The sequence below is a fragment of the Xenopus laevis genome, chromosome 3L, assembly GCF_017654675.1.
Source record: "Xenopus laevis strain J_2021 chromosome 3L, Xenopus_laevis_v10.1, whole genome shotgun sequence".
Taxonomy (NCBI): Eukaryota; Metazoa; Chordata; class Amphibia; order Anura; family Pipidae; genus Xenopus; species Xenopus laevis.
In genome coordinates this window covers 158,316,509-158,339,150 of record NC_054375.1, presented here as the reverse complement: position 1 = coordinate 158,339,150, position 22,642 = coordinate 158,316,509, and the positions used below count along the sequence as shown (strand labels likewise).

Below are 22,642 nucleotides of genomic sequence, written 5' to 3'. Positions count from 1 at the left end.
AAGCCTCTGAGATGCTTTTTGTAGCCTTCCCCTAAACCTGATACTGAACAATCTTTGTTATCAGATCTTTTGAGAGTTGCTTTGAGGATCCCATGCTGTCACTCTTCAGAGGAGAGTCAAACAGAAGCACAACTTGCAATTGGTCACCTTAAATACCTTTTCTCATGATTGGACACACCTGCCTATGAAGTTCAAGGCTTAACAAGATAATCCAACAAATTTGCTTCACTAAAAATCTTTGTTCAGAAAATACCCCAGTACTCAGATGTTCCTTGGAAATTAAACACATACCACTGTTCTCTTTTGTTGAAAGTGGAGTAAATTATTATTCAGGATGAGAGGGGTTCCCAAACTTTTTCATATGACTGTATAATTGGCATTCCTCAAACATGGCTAAATGAATCACATGACTTCCCAGTACATATAAGAGGCTATACTTTGTTTTGGGGGAAAAGGGGAATAGAAAAAAGGGGTATGTCTGCATGTTAATCACGAGTATGGAGGAAGTTGTGGAGAAGAAGAGGACACTGAAGCGTTATTGGATGAACTTCTAAGCTGACAGACAAAGTAATTTTGAGGTACAGTCCCTACAGACCCCCTCATGCAAGTAAAGATGAAGAGGACCAGCTCCTGTTGCAAATATAAAGGGCTGCAAGGTTGGAGATACTCATAGTAATAGGGGATTTTGATTACATAGACAAATGAGGAAAATAAACTGCTAGCAAAGTTAATGAAAATGGGAATGACAATTTCCTTCACAGATTAGAATGGTCTCTATATTGGATTTAGTGAAATGTAAATTAGAGGTGCCGTATGCTTCTTTTAGCAGCTATAAACACTATAGAGTTATAATAGAAAATAAGGAACTGATTGAAGCCCAAGCAAAGACTAATCCCATATTATTTAATGTATCAATAGTAAAAGCTTTTTGGTTTACAGCATGACTCCATTGAAAGTTTTAGTTAGCTTAGAAGGGGCAATGAAAAAATACAAAAGGTTCTTTTTTTTACTTAAAGGGATACTGTCATGAAAACTTTTTTTTTCAAAATGAATCAGTTAATAGTGCTGCTCCAGCAAGATTCTGCATTGAAATCCATTTCTCAAAAGAGGAAACTGATTTTTTTATATTCAATTTTGAAATCTGACATGGGGCTAGACATTTTGTCAATTTCCCAGCTGCCCCAAGTCATGTGACTTGTGCTCTGATAAACTTCGATCACTCTTTACTGCTGTACTGCAAGTTGGAGTGATATCACCCCCCTACCATTTTCCCTCCAGCAGCCAAACAAAAGAACAATGGGAAGGTAACCAGATAGCAGCTCCCTAAAGGTGGCCATACACGGGCCGATAAAAGCTACAGACAGACCGCGTCGGCAGCTTATTGGCCCGTGTATGGGGCCCCACGACGGGCTTCACTGATCGAGATCTGGCCGAGATCACTGAGACACATTCAGATCGGATGGGACAGAAAATCCCGTCGGATCGCGGCCGCATCTATTCGTTGATGCGGTCCCGCGATCCGACCGCCCGTTTGGGCATCGTTAGGATCAGATCGTTGGGCCCTAGGGCCCACGATATGATCAGCCGATATTGCCCACCTCAAGGTGGGCATATCGGAGGGAGATCCGCTCGTTTGGCGACATCGCCAAACGAGCGGATCTCTCCATGTATGGGCACCTTAACACAAGATAACAGCTGCCTGGTAGATCTAAGAACAGCACTCAATAGTAAAAACCCAGGTCTCACTGAGACACATTCAGTTACATTGAGAAGGAAAAACAGCAGCCTGCCAGAAAGCATTTCTCTCCTAAAGTGCAGGCACAAGTCACATGACCTGGGGCAGCTGGGAAATTGACAAAATGTCTAGCCCCATGTCAGATTTCAAAATTGAATATAAAAAAATCTGTTTGCTCTTTTGAGAAATGGATTTCAGTGCAGAATTCTGCTGGAGCAGCACTATTAACTGATGCGTTTTGAGAAAAAAAAATTTCCCATGACAGTATCCCTTTAATTTTATCACTAATGGTACTTATGAACCGGAGCTATTTGAAGGTTTGTTAAGGGAACACACCTTTTGTTCTGGAGAATGGCATTATGGGTATTAATCAGCATTACTTTCTGAGGCATTTGGTCATTTCAGTCTATTTTAATAGCTTTTTATGATGAGGAAAGTAGGAAATTAGACAGTGAGGTTGCAGTAGATGAATTTGCCAAAACTTTTGATACAGTAACACATAGATGTTTGTTTTTTAAACCTAGGTCTGTTGCAATTGTAACCCTATCTTTGGCACAACTAGTATTATAGGATATACATCATTTTACCATACACAGGCCATACACAAAATGCGACTTAGTTTATAGTTGGCATATTTGTACCAGAATTAATGCATGACTTTTGCCTTGTGCCGTGTGCAGAATTTTGTGGTGCATGCAAAGACACAATGGGGCAAATTTACTAAATGGCGAAGTGGCTATCGCTAGCGAAAATTCACCAGCGTGACGTCATTTTGCCACTTCGCCAATTAACTAATGGGTGCTGGCATAAATTCGCTAGCGCATTGGACCTACTCTACGCTTCTTCACACCCTTACACCAGACCAAGTTGCGCTATGGCGAAGGGACCTAACTTCGCTAATTCACTAAGTTGCGGATTTTCGTGATGTTATCTCTTGCGCCAGACTTTACTTTGCCACCTCAGACCAGGCGAAGTGCAATAGAGTAGATAGGGATTGCTCCAAAAACAGTTGAAATTTTTTCTAAGTGGCAAAAAACGCTGGCGTCTTTTACTTTTTTAAGGGTGATAGGCTAAAAAAGAGTTAATTTCTTTTAGGGTACCCTCCTTCCCCCCTACATTTGATAACATATGGCACCTAAACTATACTGTGGGCACATGTGTAGGGTTATAATACATTTATTAAGGTTCCCTGGCCTTGTGTAGTGTAATGTGTTTTCTGCTGCAGATACGGCCATTGTACTTTAACTGCATTAATATGCAAATTTCCAATTGCTTGCGTAACTTCGAACCGCTGATCATAACATCACTAGCGCACCTTCACACACGATCGGTAACTTGTGCGCAACTTCAGATCTTCGTGAATTTGCGCAGCCCCGGCGATTCTATGCCTGGTGAAGTGTGGCAAAGTGCGGCGAACGCAATGCTGGCGCAAATTCGGGGTTCAGTAAATTTGGCCTAATAACGCAGGGAAATTGTTGTATTGTGGGTAATAACACATGGGAATTATTGCAGTTTGCACATTTCCCTTTGTCAGTAGATGATGCCCCAAGTCCTATCTTAGCATTTCAATAGAAAAATGTTTCCCCATGAGTACTAAACCTAGTCAAGCAGTGTGATATCATTATACCAAGCTTAGTGTTCATGTTTTTTTTAGAAAGATGGCATTATTGAGAGCACTAAAAAATAATTTTGTGAATGCCCTTTCCACTTCTTTGTTCCTTAGACTGTATATCAAAGGATTAAGCATTGGAATGACCACTGTGTAGAAGACAGACACCACTTTGTCTTGTTTATCAAAACTACTGGAAGGTGGGCGCAGGTAGATGAAGAAAATGGTACAGTAGAAGATACAAACACACGTAAGGTGAGAGGAACAAGTGCTAAATGCCTTTCTTCTTCCTGAAGCAGACTTCATCCGTAGGATGGCAGAAACAATTAACGTGTAAGAAACAAGAATGGTCATCATTGACCCCATGCCACACGTGCACGTAAACAAAATGGTCACCAAGTCACAATAAAGAGTTTCAGAACATGAGATCTTCCGCAAGGGAGGCATGTCACAATAAAAATGGTCTATTCGGTTCAATCCACAGAACCTAAGGCTGAATGTACAACTGGTCTGCACTGATGATTGCATGAACCCAACAGAAGTGGAAGTGAGAATAAGTCCAAGACACTTCTTCTTTGTCATGATTAAAGTATAGTGGAGAGGGTAGCATATGGCAACATATCTATCATATGCCATGCATGAGAGAAGAAGAGCTTCAGTCACAGCCAAGGCAGCAAAGAAGAACAACTGAAGAGCGCAACCACAGAATGAAATCATTTTTTTCTGGGAAATAAGGTCAACCAGCATTTTAGGGGTAATGACAGAGGAGTAGCAGAGGTCCACCATGGAGAGAGAAGCAAGGAAGTAGTACATGGGAGTATGAAGGTGAGAAGTGTTCCAGACCAGAGCCATCATGCCGCTGTTCCCCACAACTGTTATCAAATAAACAAGTAAAAACAATATGTAGAGGAATAACCCGTGTAGATAATTATCCACCAGTCCAGTGAAAATAAATTCTCCAACATTGGTTTCATTAAGAACTTCCATGGATATTTCTTTTTACAAATTCTTTTAAATTTTTAAAAAAAAATAGTTTGATTCTGCTGAATACTTACAATGGGTTTAGGACAACTTCTGGTTAAAACGGCAATCCACACAAATATCTTTATTCTGAAATGTTTTTGAGGTGCAAAACTGGTTTCAAAGTCTCATCACTTCAGACAGAGGGACATCTTAGAAATGGAACATGTTTCTGCCTAGGTTTAAGGATCTCAGTATCAGCCTTGAAGTGTTAAATGGACAGATTCATGACAGTTACTGGACGGTGTAAAGCCAAGGCCATCCCTAAAAGTTTACATATTTATAGAAAAGACCTATTTAAATGTTGTTATCTATATATTTATATCTACTGGAAAGATGTGTGAGGTTTTAGTGCTGTGTTTATTTCTTCGGCAAAACAAAAAACTGACCGTAAATCCTCAATACGATTCCCACTCATTAGGTAATTGGTGACAGTGACAATGTTCAGTTTCAGTCTTTATCCCATGGAGTTATGTGGCAGTTGTGTAGTAGACATGACATTATTATGAGCTTTACTGAATCAGAAGAGGACTCACGCACTGCTATTTATTCTAAACATTAGCTTGAGAGGAACTTCAGGGAGCAAAAAAGGAAATCTCTGTGGATCCTAATGGTGACAGAATTTGAATTCCCGTTGGTTAAGTATCCTCTTACTAATTTATGTTTCCATATCTTATATTGGAAACCAATTAAGTTGCAGGGATGTTGCTGGATTTTGGCTTTTTACCCATAATCTGATTGAATTTATCCTTCTACAGAAGCCTGGCCATACTCCCCTTTTAGTATCTGCTGTTTGCATGCTCCTTAAAGGGATAGTGTCATGGGAAATTTTTTTTTTTCAAAATGAATCAGTTAATAGTGCTGCTCCAGCAGAATTCTGCACTGAAATCCATTTCTCAAAAGACCAAACAGATTTATTTATATTTAATTTTGAAATCTGACATGGGGCTAGACATTTTGTCAATTACCCAGCTGCCCCAAGTCATGTGACTTGTGCTGTGATAATTCCCCATGACAGTATCCCTTTAAAACTTTCAATGGAGCAATGCTGTAAACCAAAAAGCTTTTACTATTGATACATTAAATAATATGGGATTAGTCTTTGCTTGGGCTTCAATCAGTTCCTTATTTTCTATTATAACTCTATAGTGTTTATAGCTGCTAAAAGAAGCATACGGCACCTCTAATTTACATTTCACTAAATCCAATATAGAGACCATTCTAATCTGTGAAAGGAAATTGTCATTCCCATTTTCATTCTTTTCACTTGGGGCAGCTGGGAAATTGACAAAATGTCTAGCCCCATGTCAGATTTCAAAATTGAATATAAAAAAATCTGTTTGCTCTTTTGAGAAATGGATTTCAGTGCAGAATTCTGCTGGAGCAGCACTATTATTGATTCATTTTGAAAAATTAGTTTTTTTCCCATGACACTATCCCTTTTACTTTGTTGATTCAACTAGCAGCTTTGGTGTAGTGTCTGTCGCTTTCTCTTCCTTCCCTTAACGCATAAATAGCATAAAATCGCCAAGATCTATGCCTTTTTCTTTGAAATCACTCAACAATGTCCTCATTCTCTTCTTCTTAGATTACTGCAACCTACTAATTCAGACCTTTAGACTTCATCCCAGTCTTAAACTCTGCCCTACTTCTCTCACCAAAAAGTTCAATTCGATTGCATTCATTGAGTGTTCATAATACTTCCTTCAGGCACAAAACGTCCATATTAAATCAGACGTTTGATATCTAACTCCTGGGTCTTCTAAAAACTAGAATAGAATAGTTTTATTTCCCAAAGACCTTCCCAAAGACTATTATACAGAAAGGATAGTTTATTTGAAGGCCTTTGTTATTTTTCCCTTTATTGCAATGTCTATAAGAATATTAAGAATACATGAATGAGTTTTCCAAACTCGAATATTCCACATTTATCAATCGAAAAGATATTGACCAAAAACACTTGTCAACGAAAACCTGGCAATCGTCTGGAGAAGTCAACAGGACTTGTCAACATTTTTTCTATTTTTAATTTGAGTTTAAAGAAAAAGTCAATTAACTTGAATGAGGTTTTCTGTAAATATTCCAAATCTCGAAAATGAAAAGTAATTGAAAAAAAAATGCTTGTTCTAATTTATTTAACATTGTTTTGCAGTTAGGTGTTGAAAAACTGAAATTGGACAATTAATAAGTCTACCCCCCATGTGATTTTAAGCATTATACTATGAATGTATTTAGGTCTGTATGGGTAACACTACTATGAATATCATTTAAACCACTTACATTAAGGGGCACATTTATCAAGGGTCGAATATCGAGGGTTAATAAACCCTCGAATTCGACCCTCGAATTTAAATCCTTCAAATTTGATTATCGAATTCAAAGGATTTAGCGCAAATCCTACCATCGATTGATCAAAGTAAAAATCGTTCGATTGAACTCTAAAATCCTTCGAATCTAACGATTTGAACAATTTTAAGCGATTGATTGAAGGTTTTTTCTGCGATCAAAAAAAATCGAAGTCGAAGGTCATAGTAGTCTATTCAATGGTCAAGGTACCCAAAAAAAGACTTCGAAATTCTTAGTAAATGTGCCCGTAAAAGTCTGGACATTATAAAGGCCCTGATAATGTCCAAACAGGGCTTTTGAAACCTTAATTCTTGCCCAGTCCCTGGACAGTCCAGCAGAATGCATCAATATCAACTGCAAGTTTTCACATTAATAAACATTTGAAATAGTTTTTTTCAGAAAAAGAAAAATTGTCATGAGTAATACGTAATCTCTCTGCCAAAAATGTAATTTTCATGGAGGAGAAAAAACCCTATGTTTTTCTCTAATGAGAAAGCAGTCAAGATATTTTGCAGATTTTTGATAAATTTTCACCTAAGATTCACTAAACACCGGCTGAAAGCCTCTCGCTTTATTGTAACTGTCACATAACTGCTGTTGCATATTATTATGTTGCATATTATTAAGAAACAGTTTGAGCTAAAAGACCGGATAACCACAAAACCACACATATCGCATAACTCACTTTTCATTATGGTTGGGGCATGGAACCTCCAATAAAGCCGATCTGAAATATGATTGTATATTTCTGAAACTTGGGTTATTGTACTGGGATAATTGAAATATTCCTAAGCAAACACAGACACTAAGCTCGAGTGAAGGATTAGAATAAAAAATACTTCGAATTTTGAAGTATTTCTTTAGCTACTTCGACCATCGAATTGGCTACTTCGACCTTCGACTACCACTTTGAATCGAACGATTCGAACTAAAAAACGTTCGACTATTCGACCATTTGATAGTCGAAGTACTGTCTCTTTAAAAAAAACGTCGACCTCCTACTTCGCCACCTAAAACCTACCGAGCACCAGTGTTAGCCAATGGGGAAGGTCCCCATAGGCTTTCCTAACAATTTCTGATCGAAGGAAAATCGTTCGATCGATGGATTAAAATCCTTCGAATCGTTCGATCGAATGAATTGCGGTAAATCCTTCGACTTCGATATTCGAAGTCGAAGGATTTAACTTTGATGGTCGAATATCGAGGGTTAATTAACCCTCGATATTCGACCCTTAGTAAATGGGCCTCTTGATGTGTCATACAGAAGCTTCCAATCAGAACAACAACAGAACTAGGATGAACTTAATTTTGAGACAAGCAGTAAAAATACCAACACAACTGAGGATTGTCTGGTCTCTCGCTGAATTTGTTATTGTCTGTGATGTGCCCTGAAGCCCCTCAAACAAGGAGACCATTCTCTTGGGACAGTTACCTAAATATTTCTCTGATACACTCACTAAACAATTCCTTTTCACTCGATGTCTGATATGATCTGAATATCCTGCCACACGGACTATTTTACAACACAAACTTGCTGGTGGCATTCTGCCAATGTCACAAAGGAACAGAAGAAATGAAACTTCATCTTCCTCTGGCTGAACAAATGAAAGCAAAACCTGTTCAGCAGCTTCACAAGTGCTTTTCAAATATTTATCTCAGTTAACTCATAAATGTCTGAAGCTGGTATAGAGTTTCTATTATTATTTTATTTTCCGGTATTTAGTTCTGCAGCACTTTACAGAGATTATACACCTTCACATCAGTTCTTGCCCAAGTGATCTTACAACCAAAGGTCTTACACATTAACCATAAGCCTCTGTCTCAAAGAGCTTACAATCTAAGCTCCCTATCCCATTCCCATCAGTCCCTGCCCCAGCGAGCTTACACTCTAGGGTCCCTATCACATTCCCATCAGTCCCTGCCCCGGTGAGCTTACAATCTAAAGTCCCTATCACATTCCCATCAGTCCCTGACCCAGTGAGCTCACAATCTATTCACACACACACACACACTATGGACAGTATTATCATGAACCAGTTAACTTGCTGAAACCAGGACCCCGGCGCTGAAAGGCAGCAGTGTTATTCCTATCAGTTCCTGCCCTGGTAAGCTTACAATCTAAGCTCCCTATCCCATTCCCATCAGTCCCTGCCCCAGCGAGCTTACACTCTAGGGTCCCTATCACATTCCCATCAGTCCCTGCCCCGGTGAGCTTACAATCTAAAGTCCCTATCACATTCCCATCAGTCCCTGACCCAGTGAGCTCACAATCTATTCACACACACACACACTATGGACAGTATTATCATGAACCAGTTAACTTGCTGAAACCAGGACCCCGGCGCTGAAAGGCAGCAGTGTTATCAACACAATTGTTTGACTACAGTGTATCTTCATTCTGGTGTGACTGAGTTCACCATAACCACATTTAAGCTTGACAAATGGGGACAACACACTAAGGGAGCCCTGTACCTAATTCCTTCCTAATTCTACATTGAGGCCCACTGTGGCAACCAGTCACATTTGGGCATGTTTACATGCATTTAGCTGATTAGTTGCTATGGGTAATTGCACAGATGTAAATATTCCCAGTTTTGATAAATGACAGTAAAGGTCCTTCCATTGTCTGCTGTGATACTAGAGGGACTGGGAATTTCCTTTATTAGAATGTTATCCTCATGAGCTAAGGAAACCCTTCTTGGAGCTCCTGGGTTGTATCACGTAACATGCTTAGATCCTACAATGTCGACATACTTGTCCACATGCAGGGTAATATAACTGCAATTTTTATTAGTCAACAAGTGTGTAGGGGCCCATAGGGTTAATATGCCCCTTTGGCTTTAATTCCATAACCTTCCTCCTTTTATCTAGTTGCTGGGCAAAAGCCGATGTATCTAGTGTTAATCTACATATTGTAGTTATTGGCCAAGAGATGTAATGACCACTTCCTGCCACACTTTAATATTGTGTTTGGAAAGGGGTGGATCTTCCTCTTTGGCTTCTGGTGTCCTTCTGGATGTGCCCATTGAGCCTGGATAAACCAAGGCCCAGTAAAGCCACTGGTCCTCTTTCCCCCTCCTCTCCTTTTGCTTAAGCCCGGTGCTGGTTAGAGAGGTTGGCGCCTCTCCTATTTGAAGACCCGTGAAAAATACCAGACACACGATGGCAAGTGTAGCGGGGGTGACATATGTGACAAATGTCTGACGAAGTGGCACGCCCCCAAAACGTTACATCTGACATAATAAACGTGCAGGGGTCACCCCCGCTACACTTGCCATTGTGTGTCTGGTATCTTTCACGGACCAGTAAAGCCATTGCCTTAAAGGGAGCAGCACCTCTAGAGTCGGGGAGCAGGGACCCAGTGAACGAGATTAGCTAGAGACAGGTTATATCTGTTATAGACTCTCTAGGAGAGTGAGATAGAGAGTACACATAGGAAGAGCAGCTTTGTGCTCCATCAAGGATCTGTAGCAGGGAGTAGCTTCCCAAGGCTCCTAGATTGCCTTTAGTGAAGGGACCATAGTGAATAGGGTGTCAGGCATAGACTCCTTCTCCCTGACCCCTCCACTGGGTCACATCCGGACCACTTTAAGGTCCATCTGGCAGGAGGTCTTCTTTATTACTTGACTACAATCCTCAGGGGAGGCACATTCCTTAGCTGTCTCATCATCCGCCTGTCTCAGCCTGCTAATATACTTGCATATACCTCATCTTTTGTAAGTAACCCTGTTGGACATTTGACTTGTACAAATAAACTGTTACTCTTTTGTTTCATCACAAGAACCTTCTGGCGTCCATTATTTTATATTTTATCGCACAGTAGCCTGTGGTAGTTGTAGTTACACTACACCACACCTTAAATCTTCCACTTAGGCCCTAGCCTGAAGTGTTAGAGTCACATGTAACCCATGCTCGAAGCACTAGTTGGACATTAGCGTTAAAAGTTCATATAAGATTTGTCCACAAAAGGTTAAGTGTAAGTAGATAATTGTGCACAATTCAAATCAAATTTGGATTATTCCCTAGTCGAAGTACACAAAAAATAGCTGGAAATTTGAATTTTTTTAATTCAAATTTTCATTTCGACCCTTGATGAATCTGCCCCTAAAAGTCTGGACATAATAAAGGCGGTGCTTTTGAAACCTTAATTCTTGCCCAGTCCCTGGACAGTCCAGCAGAATACATCAATATCAACTGCAAGTTTTCACATTAATTAACATTTGAAATAGTTTTTTTCAGAAAAAGAAAAATTGTCTCGAGTAATACTTGGGGGCCGATTCACTAAGGGTCGAATATTGAGGGTTAATTAACCCTCGATATTCGACTAGGAACTAAAATCCTTCGACTTTGATATTCGAAGTCGAAGGATTTAGCGCAGATAGTTCGACCGAACGATCGAAGGATAATTGCTTTGATCGAAGGATTAAATCCTTCGAATCTAACGATTCGAAGGATTTTAATCCAACGATCGAAGGAATATCCTTCCCCATAGGCTAACATTGACTTCAGTAGCTTTTAGATGGCGAACTAGGGGGTCGAAGTTTTTTTCAAAGAGACAGTACTTCGACTATCGAATGGTCGAATAGTCGAACGATTTTTACTTCGAATCCTTCGATAGTCGTAGTCGAAGGTCGAAGTAGCCCATTCAATGGTCGAAGTAGCTCAAAAAAAACTTCCAAATTCGAAGTTTTTTAACTTCGAATCGTTCACTCGAAGTTAGTGAATCGGCCCCTTAATCTCTCCACAAAAATGTAATTTTCAAGGAGAGGAAAAACCCTACATTTTTCTCTAATTAGAAAGAGGTCGACATATTTAGCACATTTTTGATAAAAATGCACCTAAGATTCACTAAACACCGGCTGAAAGCCCCTCGCTTTATTGTAACTGTCACATAACTGCTGTTGCATATTATTATGTTGCATATTATTAAGAAACAGTTTGAGCTAAAAGACCGGATAACCACAAAACCACATATGAGTTGGCGAAGTCTATCGCATAACAACTCACTTTTCATAATGGTTGGGGCATGGAACCTCCAATAAAGCCGATCTGAAATATGATTGTACGGTTATATTTCTGCCCCTGAAACTTGGGTTATTGTACTGGGATAATTGAAATATTCCTAAGCAAACACAGACACTTAGGGGCACATTTACTAAGCTCAAGTGAAGGATTAGAATAAAAAATACTTTGAATTTCAAGTATTTTTTTGGCTACTTCGACCTTTGACTACGACTTTGAATCGAACGATTCAAACTAAAAATCGTTCGACTATTCGACCATTCGACCATTCGATAATCGAAGTATTGTCTCTTTAAAAAAAACTTCGACCTCCTACTTCGCCACCTAAAACCTACCGAGCACCAGTGTTAGCCAATGGGGAAGGTCCCCATAGGCTTTCCTAGCAATTTCTGATCGAAAGAAAATCGTTCGATCGATGGATTAAAATCCTTCTAATCGTTCGATCTAACGAATTGCGGTAAATCCTTCGACTTCGAAGTCGAAGGATTTAACTTTGATGGTCGAATATTGAGGGTTAATTAACCCTCGATATTCGACCCTTAGTAAATGGGCCTCTTGATGTGTCATACAGAAGCTTCCAATCAGAACAACAACAGAACTAGGATGAACTTAATTTTGAGACAAGCAGTAAAAATACCAACACAACTGAGGATTGTCTGGTCTCTCGCTGAATTTGTTATTGTCTGTGATGTGCCCTGAAGCCCCTCAAACAAGGAGACCATTCTCTTGGGACAGTTACCTAAATATTTCTCTGATACACTCACTAAACAATTCCTTTTCACTCGATGTCTGATATGATCTGAATATCCTGCCACTCGGACTATTTTACAACACAAACTTGCTGGTGGCATTCTGCCAATGTCACAAATGAAACTCATCTTCAAAGGAACAGAAGAAATGAAACCTTCGGCTTCCTCTGGCCGAACACATGAAATTCATTTTTTTTCATTGTGGTTTCATTTCTCTGAGCTCGTATTTTGAATGGAATGCACATTCGATTTCTTTGAAACAAACAGGAAGTAACACTGCTTATATATGAACGACAACCAGATTATCTCTCATTATTTCCGAGAGGAGGACTTCTACACACTTTACTCTTTTCCTCTCTGACAAGATGAATCTTGCTGCTCTAATGCAGGAGCTCAAATGCTCCCTATGCCGAGATTTCTATAAAACACCTGTCACATTACCTTGTGGTCATTCTTTCTGCCAAGAGTGTATCCAACGCTCATGGATGAGAACAGAGCCTTCAACTCCTTTTTGCCCTGAATGCAGAGAGACATTTCCAATGAATGTGAAACTCAACAGCAACTCCAAGATGAGGAACCTGGTGAAACATATCACTTCTCAACAAACACAGACAGAAGTTAGTAAGTATATCTGCTGTTACTGTGTGGGAAAGCAGAACACTGATGTGAAGAAAATGTGCCTGGTATGTGATGCATTTCTTTGTGACATTCACCTAAAAACATCATGTAAGACAGAAGACCATGTCCTTATGGATACCACTGCCTCTCTGGATAGAAGAAAGTGCCCCGTTCATCAGGAGTATCTCAAATATTACTGCTTAGATGATTGTACTTGCATCTGCCCCTCTTGTATCATTTTAGGAGATCACAGACAACATAAAGTAACACTTGTAACAAATATCTTAGAGGAGCAAAAAGATGATCTTCAACGTGTTATTAATCAGCTCAAATCAAAGGAGAAAGAGATGCAGGAGATCTGTCATCAAACAAGAAGGCACAGAAAAGACAACAAAGCAAAGTCTGCGAGGAGTAAAAAAAAGATGAGAAAGATGTTTTCTGCCATAAGAACACAATTAAAAGTGGTGGAGCTTCAGGTTCTTGGTGAGATCACCAGGCAAAATAAGGAAGATGCAGACAGGTTCTCTGACCACATAAAGAAGCTAAAGCAAAGAAAATCAGCCATATCTAAGAAGATTGCAGACATACAGGGTCTCTGCAATAGTCTTGATCCATTGGCCATTCTGGAGAACAAGAGCAATGAATTAAACAGCGCTAAAACGTATGACATTACAGACATCCCATGTTTAGGAGGTCTTGACGATGTACTTGTTATGGTCAACTTCCAGTTTGCTCTAAACAGATTCCAACATGAACTGACAACAATCCAGCAAGAAAACGGTCTGTGGGGAGAAATTACTTCAAATCGTCTGAAGGACATCGATAGGTTTCTAGGGAGGAGTATCTCTGAAGATCAGTTCAATGCTTTCCGTTTAGATCCAGGGGGAAGGAAACACAAGAGCTATAGATTACATCAGGTGGTAAGCTCCAGTGCTATTTCTTCAGGAAGGTATTATTGGCAAGTGGAGATTGATGATCTTCCATGTTGGGGTCTGGGAGTATCCTATGATAGAATTATAACAGATGATGTGTCTTTGTTAGGGTTTAATTCTTATTCTTGGTGCCTGTATAAACCCATGTTAGGGAATGTTCAAGCTGTACACAACTGCCAGGAATTCCCAGTTCAAGTAGATTCTCCAATTGACAGAATAGTTGTATACCTGGACTATGAGAAAGGAGACCTTTCTTTCTGTCAGATTTCTAGCAATATTAGGCACCTTCACACTTTCTCCACTACCTTCCAAAACCTTCTCCATCCTGTTCTTTTTGTAGCTTTGGATAATGAGCAAAAGTAAAGGAGAACAGCACCCGAAATAACAAATGGAGTTTTCTAGGGTTCATTTTCTGTCCACCTTCCAGGTTTTTCGTCTTCTGCTTTGGTTTGTGGGGTCAAAGTAACTCAAACAGAAACTAAGAAAAAACCATATTAATGTTTAGTGTTCAAATGTAGTAGCCTTGGACTTGGTGCCCCATATTATGAGGTCCCTCATCATGGAATCCCAAGGTCCCAAGCATTCTGGGTAAATAATCCCATATATGTGAGTTTGTATGTAACACTGAGGGGCAGATTTATGAAGGGTCGAATTTCGAGGGTTAAAAAACCCTCGAATTCGACCCTCAAAGTAAAAATCCTTCGAATTCGAATATTGAATTCGAAGGATTTAGCACAAATGCTTCGATCGTTCGATCGAATAAAAATCGTAAGATCGAACGATTAAATCATTCTAATCCATCGATCAAACAATTTTTATTCGATCAAAAAAAGCTTAGAAAAGTGCTGGGGAAGGTCCCCATAGGCTAACATTGCAGCTCGGTAGGTTTAAAGTGGCGAAGTATGAAGTCAAAGTATTTTTTAAAGAGACAGTACTTCGATTATCGAATGGTCGAATAGTCAAACGATTTTTACTTCGAATCATTCGAATCATTTGATTCAATCGAATTCGATCGAATTTGACCCATTCGATGGTCGAAGTACCCAAAAAATACTTCGAAATTCACATTTTTTTTCATTAGAATTCTTCACTTGAGCTTAGTAAATCTGCCCCTGAGGTCATTTCTTTTAGGTAACTTTAAGGAGGGGCCAATTCATTAACTTCGAGTGAAGGATTCGAAGTAAAAAAACTTCGAATTTCGAAGTGTTTTTTGGGCTACTTCGACCATCGAATGGGCTACTTCGACCTTTGAGTACGACTTCGCCTTCGAATCGAAGGATTCAAACTAAATATCGTTTGACTATTCCACCATTCGATAGTCGAAGTACTGTCTCTTTAACCCAATGTTAGCCTAGGTCCCCTTGCCTGACTTTTTTTGGTCGAAGGATAATCCTTCGATCGTTGGATTAAAAACCTTCGAATTGTTCGATTCGAAGGATTTAATCGTTCCATCGAACGATTATTCCTTTGATCGTTCGTTCGAACTTTTTGCGCAAAATCCTTCGACTTCGCTATTCGAAGTCGAAGGATTTTCATTCCCCAGTCGAATATCGAGGTTTAATTAACCCTCGATATTCGACCCTTGATGCCTCGGCCCCTAAGTATGTGTAGAGAGTAGGGCTGTAAGTGAGTTGGCAAAGAATTCTCTCTTTCTGCCCCATACTTTCAGAAAAGGGTGTGGACTTTAAACTGGAAACAAAGACACCAGGCGAATGAGTACAAGATACAACATAACTAAAATAACAAAGGCTTATCTGTTTCACGCCTTAAAGGCACACAGTTCATATGACTTTCTTATTTTTTCAAGCCAGACTTGAACCAAGAGGAAGTGAATCTACTTATCTGTTATATGGGATTTGAAAGAGTTACTGTTGTGTATTTTGCCTTTATAATAAATTCATATTATTGACTTGCCTCTGGTCTGGTTAGTGCCTACAATAACCAATGTCCAGCTCAGTGACATACATGTACACACACATATATACAGTATATATACACTCAGCCTTACCCACAATCACACATATGTGTGCACACACATTGTTGTTCATACACACTCACACTCACACTCAAACACAAGTGCATTCAGGTGCGCACAAACACACATACAATTTGCTGGTTGCTTGCGTCAGCTGTAACCCTTTCTTGACACACTCTCATAGAATAGGATCACACTCACTTCAATCTCAATTTCTATGGGATTGTAAAGGCGTATTTATCAAATGGCGAACTTTCACTATCGCCCGTTGATAAATACGCCTTTAAAAATCCCATGGAAATGAATGGAGAGAGGCGGTATTTCACTATGAGGACTGTGGAGATCTCTAACTTCACTCTTTGATAAATATACCCCTGTGCCTCTTTGCTTGTAGAAGATCCTGGGAAACTGGGATTTTACAGCTCAATGTCTCCACCTAGTGACCAGTGAGGAATAAACCTCAAAGTGGTGCCACAAGGAAAATAAAAAACACAGTGTTTGCAGCAATAATTAACTTTCTATAACATTTAAGAAAAGCAATGGGAATCGAATACAAATGCTGCTGCACTGGGGACACACGGGGGTCTATTTGTCTCACTGGCAGATAACACACTCAGACTGTCTAACTAGCTCCGTCTCTTTAATATCACATCCTTTCCTGTTTAAAAAAACAAAAAACCTGAGTGTTCAAATTACCCCTCACATTAAATGACTTCAACAGAAGCTCTCTAGGTTTTAGCTGCCTAATTTATTTATTGGGATTTCTGATTTTTTTGCATGCCCCCTAAAGTTTCCTTATGTTTATAACTCACTGGGGCTCACTTATAAACACTGGGCAAATTTGCACCTCTGCAATAACCCATAGCAACCAATCAGTGATTAGATTTTCCCAACCAGCTGCAAGGAAAACAATGAAAGCGAACATCTTATTGGTTCTTGTGGGTAAATGCCCAGGTGCAAATTTTGCTCAGTATTTACAAATGACCTCCAGGGATTTCTAATATCCTTATCATTTACAGTAGGGCAGTAGCGATCCTAGAGGCGCGCGGGCTGCCGGGGGGCCCTGAGAGGGTGTGGGCCCTGGCCCACTGCTCCCCCCCGGTAGTTCCGCCACTGCAGTAGGCGGTACATTATCCCTTATAATCAGTGGCGGAACTACCGGGGGAGCAGCGGGTGCGAGTGGGCCAGGGCCCGCACCCCCTCAGGGCCCCCCGGCAGCCCGTGCGCCATTGAAAATCTGGGCCGTGCGGAGGGGGCGGGGCCCGGCTAGGATCGCTACTGCTTATAATACATAGTCTGAGTGATACTCGGAGTTCCCTGTATAACTCAGCCTGCAGCCTTGTGTCTTTATATGGTCACAGAACAACCCCTCAGTGACTTCTAATATCCTTATCATTTACAGTAGGGGGTACATTATCCCTTATAATACATGAGTGATACTCAGAGTTCCCTGTATAACTCAGCCTGCAGCCTTGTGCCTTTATATGGTCACAGAACAACCCCTCAGTGACTTCTAATTTCCTTATCATTTACAGTAGGGGGTACATTATCCCTTATAATACATGAGTGATACTCAGAGTTCCCTGTATAACTCAGCCTGCAGCCTTGTGCCTTTATATGGTAACAGAACAACCGATCAGTGACTTCTAATATCCTTATCATTTACAGTAGGGGGTACATTATCCCTTATAATACATGAGTGATACTCAGAGTTCCCTGTATAACTCAGCCTGCAGCCTTGTGCCTTTATATGGTCACAGAACAACCCCTCAGTGACTTCTAATATCCTTATCATTTACAGTAGGGGGTACATGATCCCTTATAATACATGAGTGATACTCAGAGTTCCCTGTATAACTCAGCCTGCAGCCTTGTGCCTTTATATGGTCACAGAACAACCCCTCAGTGACTTCTAATATCCTTATCATTTACAGTAGGGGGTACATTATCCCTTATAATACATGAGTGATACTCAGAGTTCCTATGTTAGTAAAAGGCATGCCAGTAAGCAGTTAACAGGTCTCTTACACAATGTTCTGTATTGTGCAGGTAAGTCCCTGTTCCAGTTGTCTTTCTCTCCAATTAACAAGGATTCTCTCTAGGGTTCTTTCCCAGGGGACAGACATGCTGAGAATTTAGTATAAAACAAGTAGCTTGGCCCTTGAGCTCACACAGAAGCCTGTTGGTCTGGACCTAAATACTCTGACCTGGGCTGATCACTTACACTACAGAATTGCCCCACAACTACTTTTTATTCCAACAGGTATTTACAATCCATTTTGCTATAGACTTTCCTTTAATGATCCACTTTGTTATTGTTTGCTGACTCTGTTCTACCTACAGCAGGACCAGGAATGTTTTGCCTCTTGTTCATTGTCTTACTCAGTGTCCCGCACATCACTATCCAAATTATTGGTTTTAATAATTTTTCTGGAACGGAACTATGAATGCCACAAATTAAACTTTAATTATGTTTAAAAAATATGACCTCCAACAAAGACAAGGCTGTTGCTGTGAACCCAAATAAGTTTGTATGTACTAAGCAGGTATTCACTATGCGTATGTTCTGTATAAGCCTAAATATGTGTATCCAGCCAGCCGAATGGGACATCATTGTCTTTTGTCCTGAAGAACATATTACGCAGGTGTGATATTAGCCATGGAGACCTTATTTAGGGTTAGACGTCCAAAGAATCACCCCAGCGCCAGCTCTGGATCAGACAGTAGGTATGTTTGTTTGTATACAGCTTTCAAACTGGAGGATCTCTTCAACATCATGGGTAGGTATATGCTTGGGAATCTCTATACCATCATTTATATATATATCCATGTCTGACAGTAGGTATGTATGTGTAATGGTAACTTACCCTGGTGGTCTAGCGGGCCGGCGGGGACGCACGCCACGCTCTATGCAGGGACGCCCGCCACGCCGGTCTTCCCCTTGATGCGCCGATCTGTTAAGGGCGCGCGCGGCGCGCCTCTGTTCCTTTTAAAGGCGCAGGAACGCTGACGCGGGACTTCAGCGCAATGGTGCGAGGCCTTATGGGTATTTAAGGGGCCATTATACCTTATTCTTTGCCTGTGATAGGATTAGTTTCCTGGTGGTTCCTGAGCCTTGTGCTAGTACCTGTTTGCCTGAATTCTGTTTTGAACTTCTGTGTTTTGACCCGGCCTGGCTTTTGACTTCTCTGACCTCCTTAACATGACACTTGCCTGAAACCGATTCCGTCTGTCCCTCTTGATTGAGTTCCTGGTTTGACTCCTGCCTGTTGTTTGATTCTGATTCTGCCTCACCCCATCTGATTGATTACCCGGTTTTCACCCTTGCCTGCCTGACGATCCTGCTATCTACCTGCCTCAATCCTGCCTGTCTGACCACGAATTTGCCTATTCCTGCTTGTACCGTGACCTTTGGCCTTAAAGACTCTATCTACAGTCGTGCCCCTCTGCCTATCCAGAACCCTCATCTTGCACCTCTCGTTTAAGTCCAGGTGGCACCCAAGTAAGCCGAGGGCTCCTCCCGAGGCCCAAAGGCGGTCACACTACTGGTGAAGCACGAAGCATCTCTGAATTCAGACAGTAGGTTATTTTCACAACATCATGGTTAGGTGCCCATGTATATGTCCTCAGGGCTCATCATGGTTAGGTGCCTTAAAAATCACATTATTTTCCCCTGAATTCAGGCAGTAGGTATATTTCGATAACATCATGTTGGGTACCATGAAAGACACATTATTCAGCTCTGAATTCAGACTGCATGTATATTTCAATAGCATCATGGTTATGTGCCTTAAAACCATGTTATCCAGCTCTGGATTCAGACAGTAGATATGTATATCTGTATTGAGCCCTCAAACTGGGGGACCTCTGTGGAGTTTTTGTCCATCTGTACATCAACATAATGACCCGGCCTTTTACAAGGATGGGTCTCAATTCAAGTCAAGAGTGAGTTTATTGTCATTTCATCCATATACGTTTGTACAATACACAGTGGGATGAAACAACCTTCCTCTTGGATCATGGTGCTACACACAACATAAAAGTACCAGCCAACAGACAAAAAGTGCAACTCAGGACAGCACAGTGCCCACTGGACAAGACAGTGCCCACTCAGCAGATGTAATATGTACAGTAAATAATGCTAAACGTCAGACATGATGGTGTATCATTGGGATATGACAGTAGTAAGAACATGATAAAGAACATGATAAAGAACATGATAAAGTGCAGATGTGCTCATAGAGAACAATTGTATCCAATGGCTATTTATTTATACAATGGCGTACATTGACAACGTTTTTGGGAATCTACCTATTACTCCAAAAATAAATAAACAAAAATAAATCTTAATTACCTATACTCTTTTTTAATAGGATCCTAATAATTTATCTTCAGAATCACACGGCCAACATAAGATCAAGCTCCTGCACACATTGGCTGAAAATGAATAAGGAAAACCGGACAACAGTTGCAGATTTCCTTCTTTTAGGTTTTCATGAGCTTTGCAACGTCAAAAGTGTTTTATTCATTGGCATTTTTCTTATTTACTTGGTGACAGTAATTGGAAATGTCATGATTATTATGTTGGTGACCTTCAGCCAAAGATTTGATTCTCCCATGTACTTCTTCCTGGGTCATTTATCTTGTTGTGATCTGCTTCTCTCCATAGTAGTAGTTCCATTGCTGTTGGATAGTACATTGAGAGAAGTAACCATATCCTTTGTTGGATGTTTTGCCCAGTTTTATCTTTTTGGTTCCTTGGCAACTACAGAGTGTTATATTCTTTCTGTCATGTCCTATGATAGATATTTAGCCATATGTAACCCATTGCATTATTCGTCTGTGATGAACCTCAAGAGATGCTTCCACCTTGCTTTCTGGTGTTGGATTGTAGCCTTCATGCTGATGCTACTCACAGCTGTTCAAATAGGAAGATTGAATTTTTGTGGCCCAAATGTCATTGACCATTTCTTTTGTGATCTGGCACCTCTTCTTCAGCTTTCTTGTTCAGACACATCTTTTGTTGAAACAGAGAACCTTGTAGTAGGCATTCCATCAACATTCTTGCCACTGCTTTTCATCTCTAAGACATACATGACCATTTTCTGCACCATCCTTAAAATACCATCTGCTATTGGCAAGCAGAAAGCCTTTTACACCTGCAGTTCCCATTTGGCAGTTGTGTCTGTTTATTATGGTACATTGATTGTTGCCTATTTATTCCTGTCTAAAGGTCACTCGTTGAATCTCAATAAGGTTTTGTCTCTGCTCTATACAGTGTTGACACCATTGCTGAATCCACTTATCTATAGTTTAAGGAATAAAGAAATAAAAAAAGTCCTTAGTAAATATCTTAGTTTTAATTAGCCAGTGGATTCTAATGCTGTTGAAGAAGATATAACTATGGAACTCAAACGTATAGCTCTAGCTAGGTAATCATTTTATAGGGTTCAGTCCTTTACAAAAGCCCATTAACAATGTTAATTCCATCCTGTAGACATTAACAGGTATGGGATTCATTATCCACAAAGCTGTTAACCAGAAAGCTCTGAATTACAGGAAGGGCGTCTCCCATAGAGTCCATTTTAAGCAAACAATTACAATTTTTAGAAATTATTTCCTTTTTCTCTATAATAATAAAACAGTACCTGATGATCCCAACGAAGATACAATTTATCCTTACTGGATGTATTATTTGCTAAAACATTATTTAGGAGGGTATTTACTAAAATCCAAATTTATCTAATTGTTTTAATAAAAAAACCACGACCAAACTCCTGTGCCCAATTTTACCTTATTTGTTATCAAAAAAGTTCTATTTTATCGGTTCGGGTAAAAACTCTATAAAAATGAGAGAAAACCTTTTTTGGGTTTTTTTTCATGAAAAAAGACAGGTTTCTTCCGATTTGGGGCTTTTCAGGCTATTTCCAGTGCATACCACAGAAACCTCCAAATAGGATAGGGACCTCTGCCTTTGACTTATACTCAACCTCGGCAGGTGGATAGGATGGTGGAGGATTTTTGGATTCAGGCTTTTTGCTACATTGGGCATTAATACATTTCGAAAAATTCTAGTTTTTAAAAACCCATGAAAAATTTGAGTTTTGCCCCAAAAATTTAGCAAAATACACTTTACTTACACTATATAAATTTAAATCTTGTTTCCTTCAGTCTTGGATTTCTCAATCCAGGTGCCATTTTGTGGACACCTATTAAGTTGTGTATCTCCCCTCCTACCTTGTGTATGTGGCTGAATGGGAGACTTAATACCTATACCCATGAATTATAGACAGTGAGGAGGGAGAGGTAGTGAGGAGTGCAGAGACATCTAGTAAGTACTGCATGGAAAGTGAAAGTCATTGACTGCCCCATCCCTTTGCCTACGGCATAAAGGCAGGACGGCAACATATGATTGATAGCTCCAATTTTCAATACATTTATAACAGCTGTGGATGTTTTTTTAAAAAAATTGGATTTCATGTAAAATTATTCTATTAATACAGAACACATCATACAAGGCAAGCAATATGGCAGCTCCTATACCTGTTTAAAATACATATGCATAACTTAGGAACGCTAAGTGCACAATAAACTTATCATGCAGTGTAGGGAAGAGTACCCAGCATTCCTTACGGC

The 22,642-nt window shown here is 40.0% G+C and overlaps 3 protein-coding genes across 3 annotated transcripts; 2 read left to right on the top strand and 1 right to left on the bottom strand.

Annotated features, from left to right (window-relative positions):
* Positions 1-3,374: 3,374 nt before the first annotated feature.
* On the bottom strand, positions 3,375-4,331 carry LOC108710666 (olfactory receptor 1020). The gene has a single exon (XM_018251781.2). The coding sequence runs from the start codon at positions 4,329-4,331 to the stop codon at positions 3,375-3,377; it is 957 nt and encodes a 318-aa protein (XP_018107270.2).
* Positions 4,332-12,812: 8,481 nt separating this feature from the next.
* Positions 12,813-14,722, top strand: LOC108710507 (tripartite motif-containing protein 60). The gene has a single exon (XM_018251642.2). The coding sequence runs from the start codon at positions 12,847-12,849 to the stop codon at positions 14,392-14,394; it is 1,548 nt and encodes a 515-aa protein (XP_018107131.1). The 5' UTR covers positions 12,813-12,846; the 3' UTR covers positions 14,395-14,722.
* A 5,727-nt stretch (positions 14,723-20,449) lies between these two features.
* Positions 20,450-21,373, top strand: LOC108710506 (olfactory receptor 8H3). Its single transcript, XM_018251641.2, has one exon. The coding sequence runs from the start codon at positions 20,450-20,452 to the stop codon at positions 21,371-21,373; it is 924 nt and encodes a 307-aa protein (XP_018107130.2).
* The last annotated feature ends 1,269 nt before the right edge of the window (positions 21,374-22,642 follow it).

Excerpts from the sequence above, each read along its gene's own strand:
- LOC108710666 (XM_018251781.2), bottom strand. The coding sequence starts at position 4,331 with ATGGAAGTTCTTAATGAAACCAATGTTGGAGAATTTATTTTCACTGGA.
- LOC108710507 (XM_018251642.2), top strand. The coding sequence starts at position 12,847 with ATGAATCTTGCTGCTCTAATGCAGGAGCTCAAATGCTCCCTATGCCGA.
- LOC108710506 (XM_018251641.2), top strand. The coding sequence starts at position 20,450 with ATGAATAAGGAAAACCGGACAACAGTTGCAGATTTCCTTCTTTTAGGT.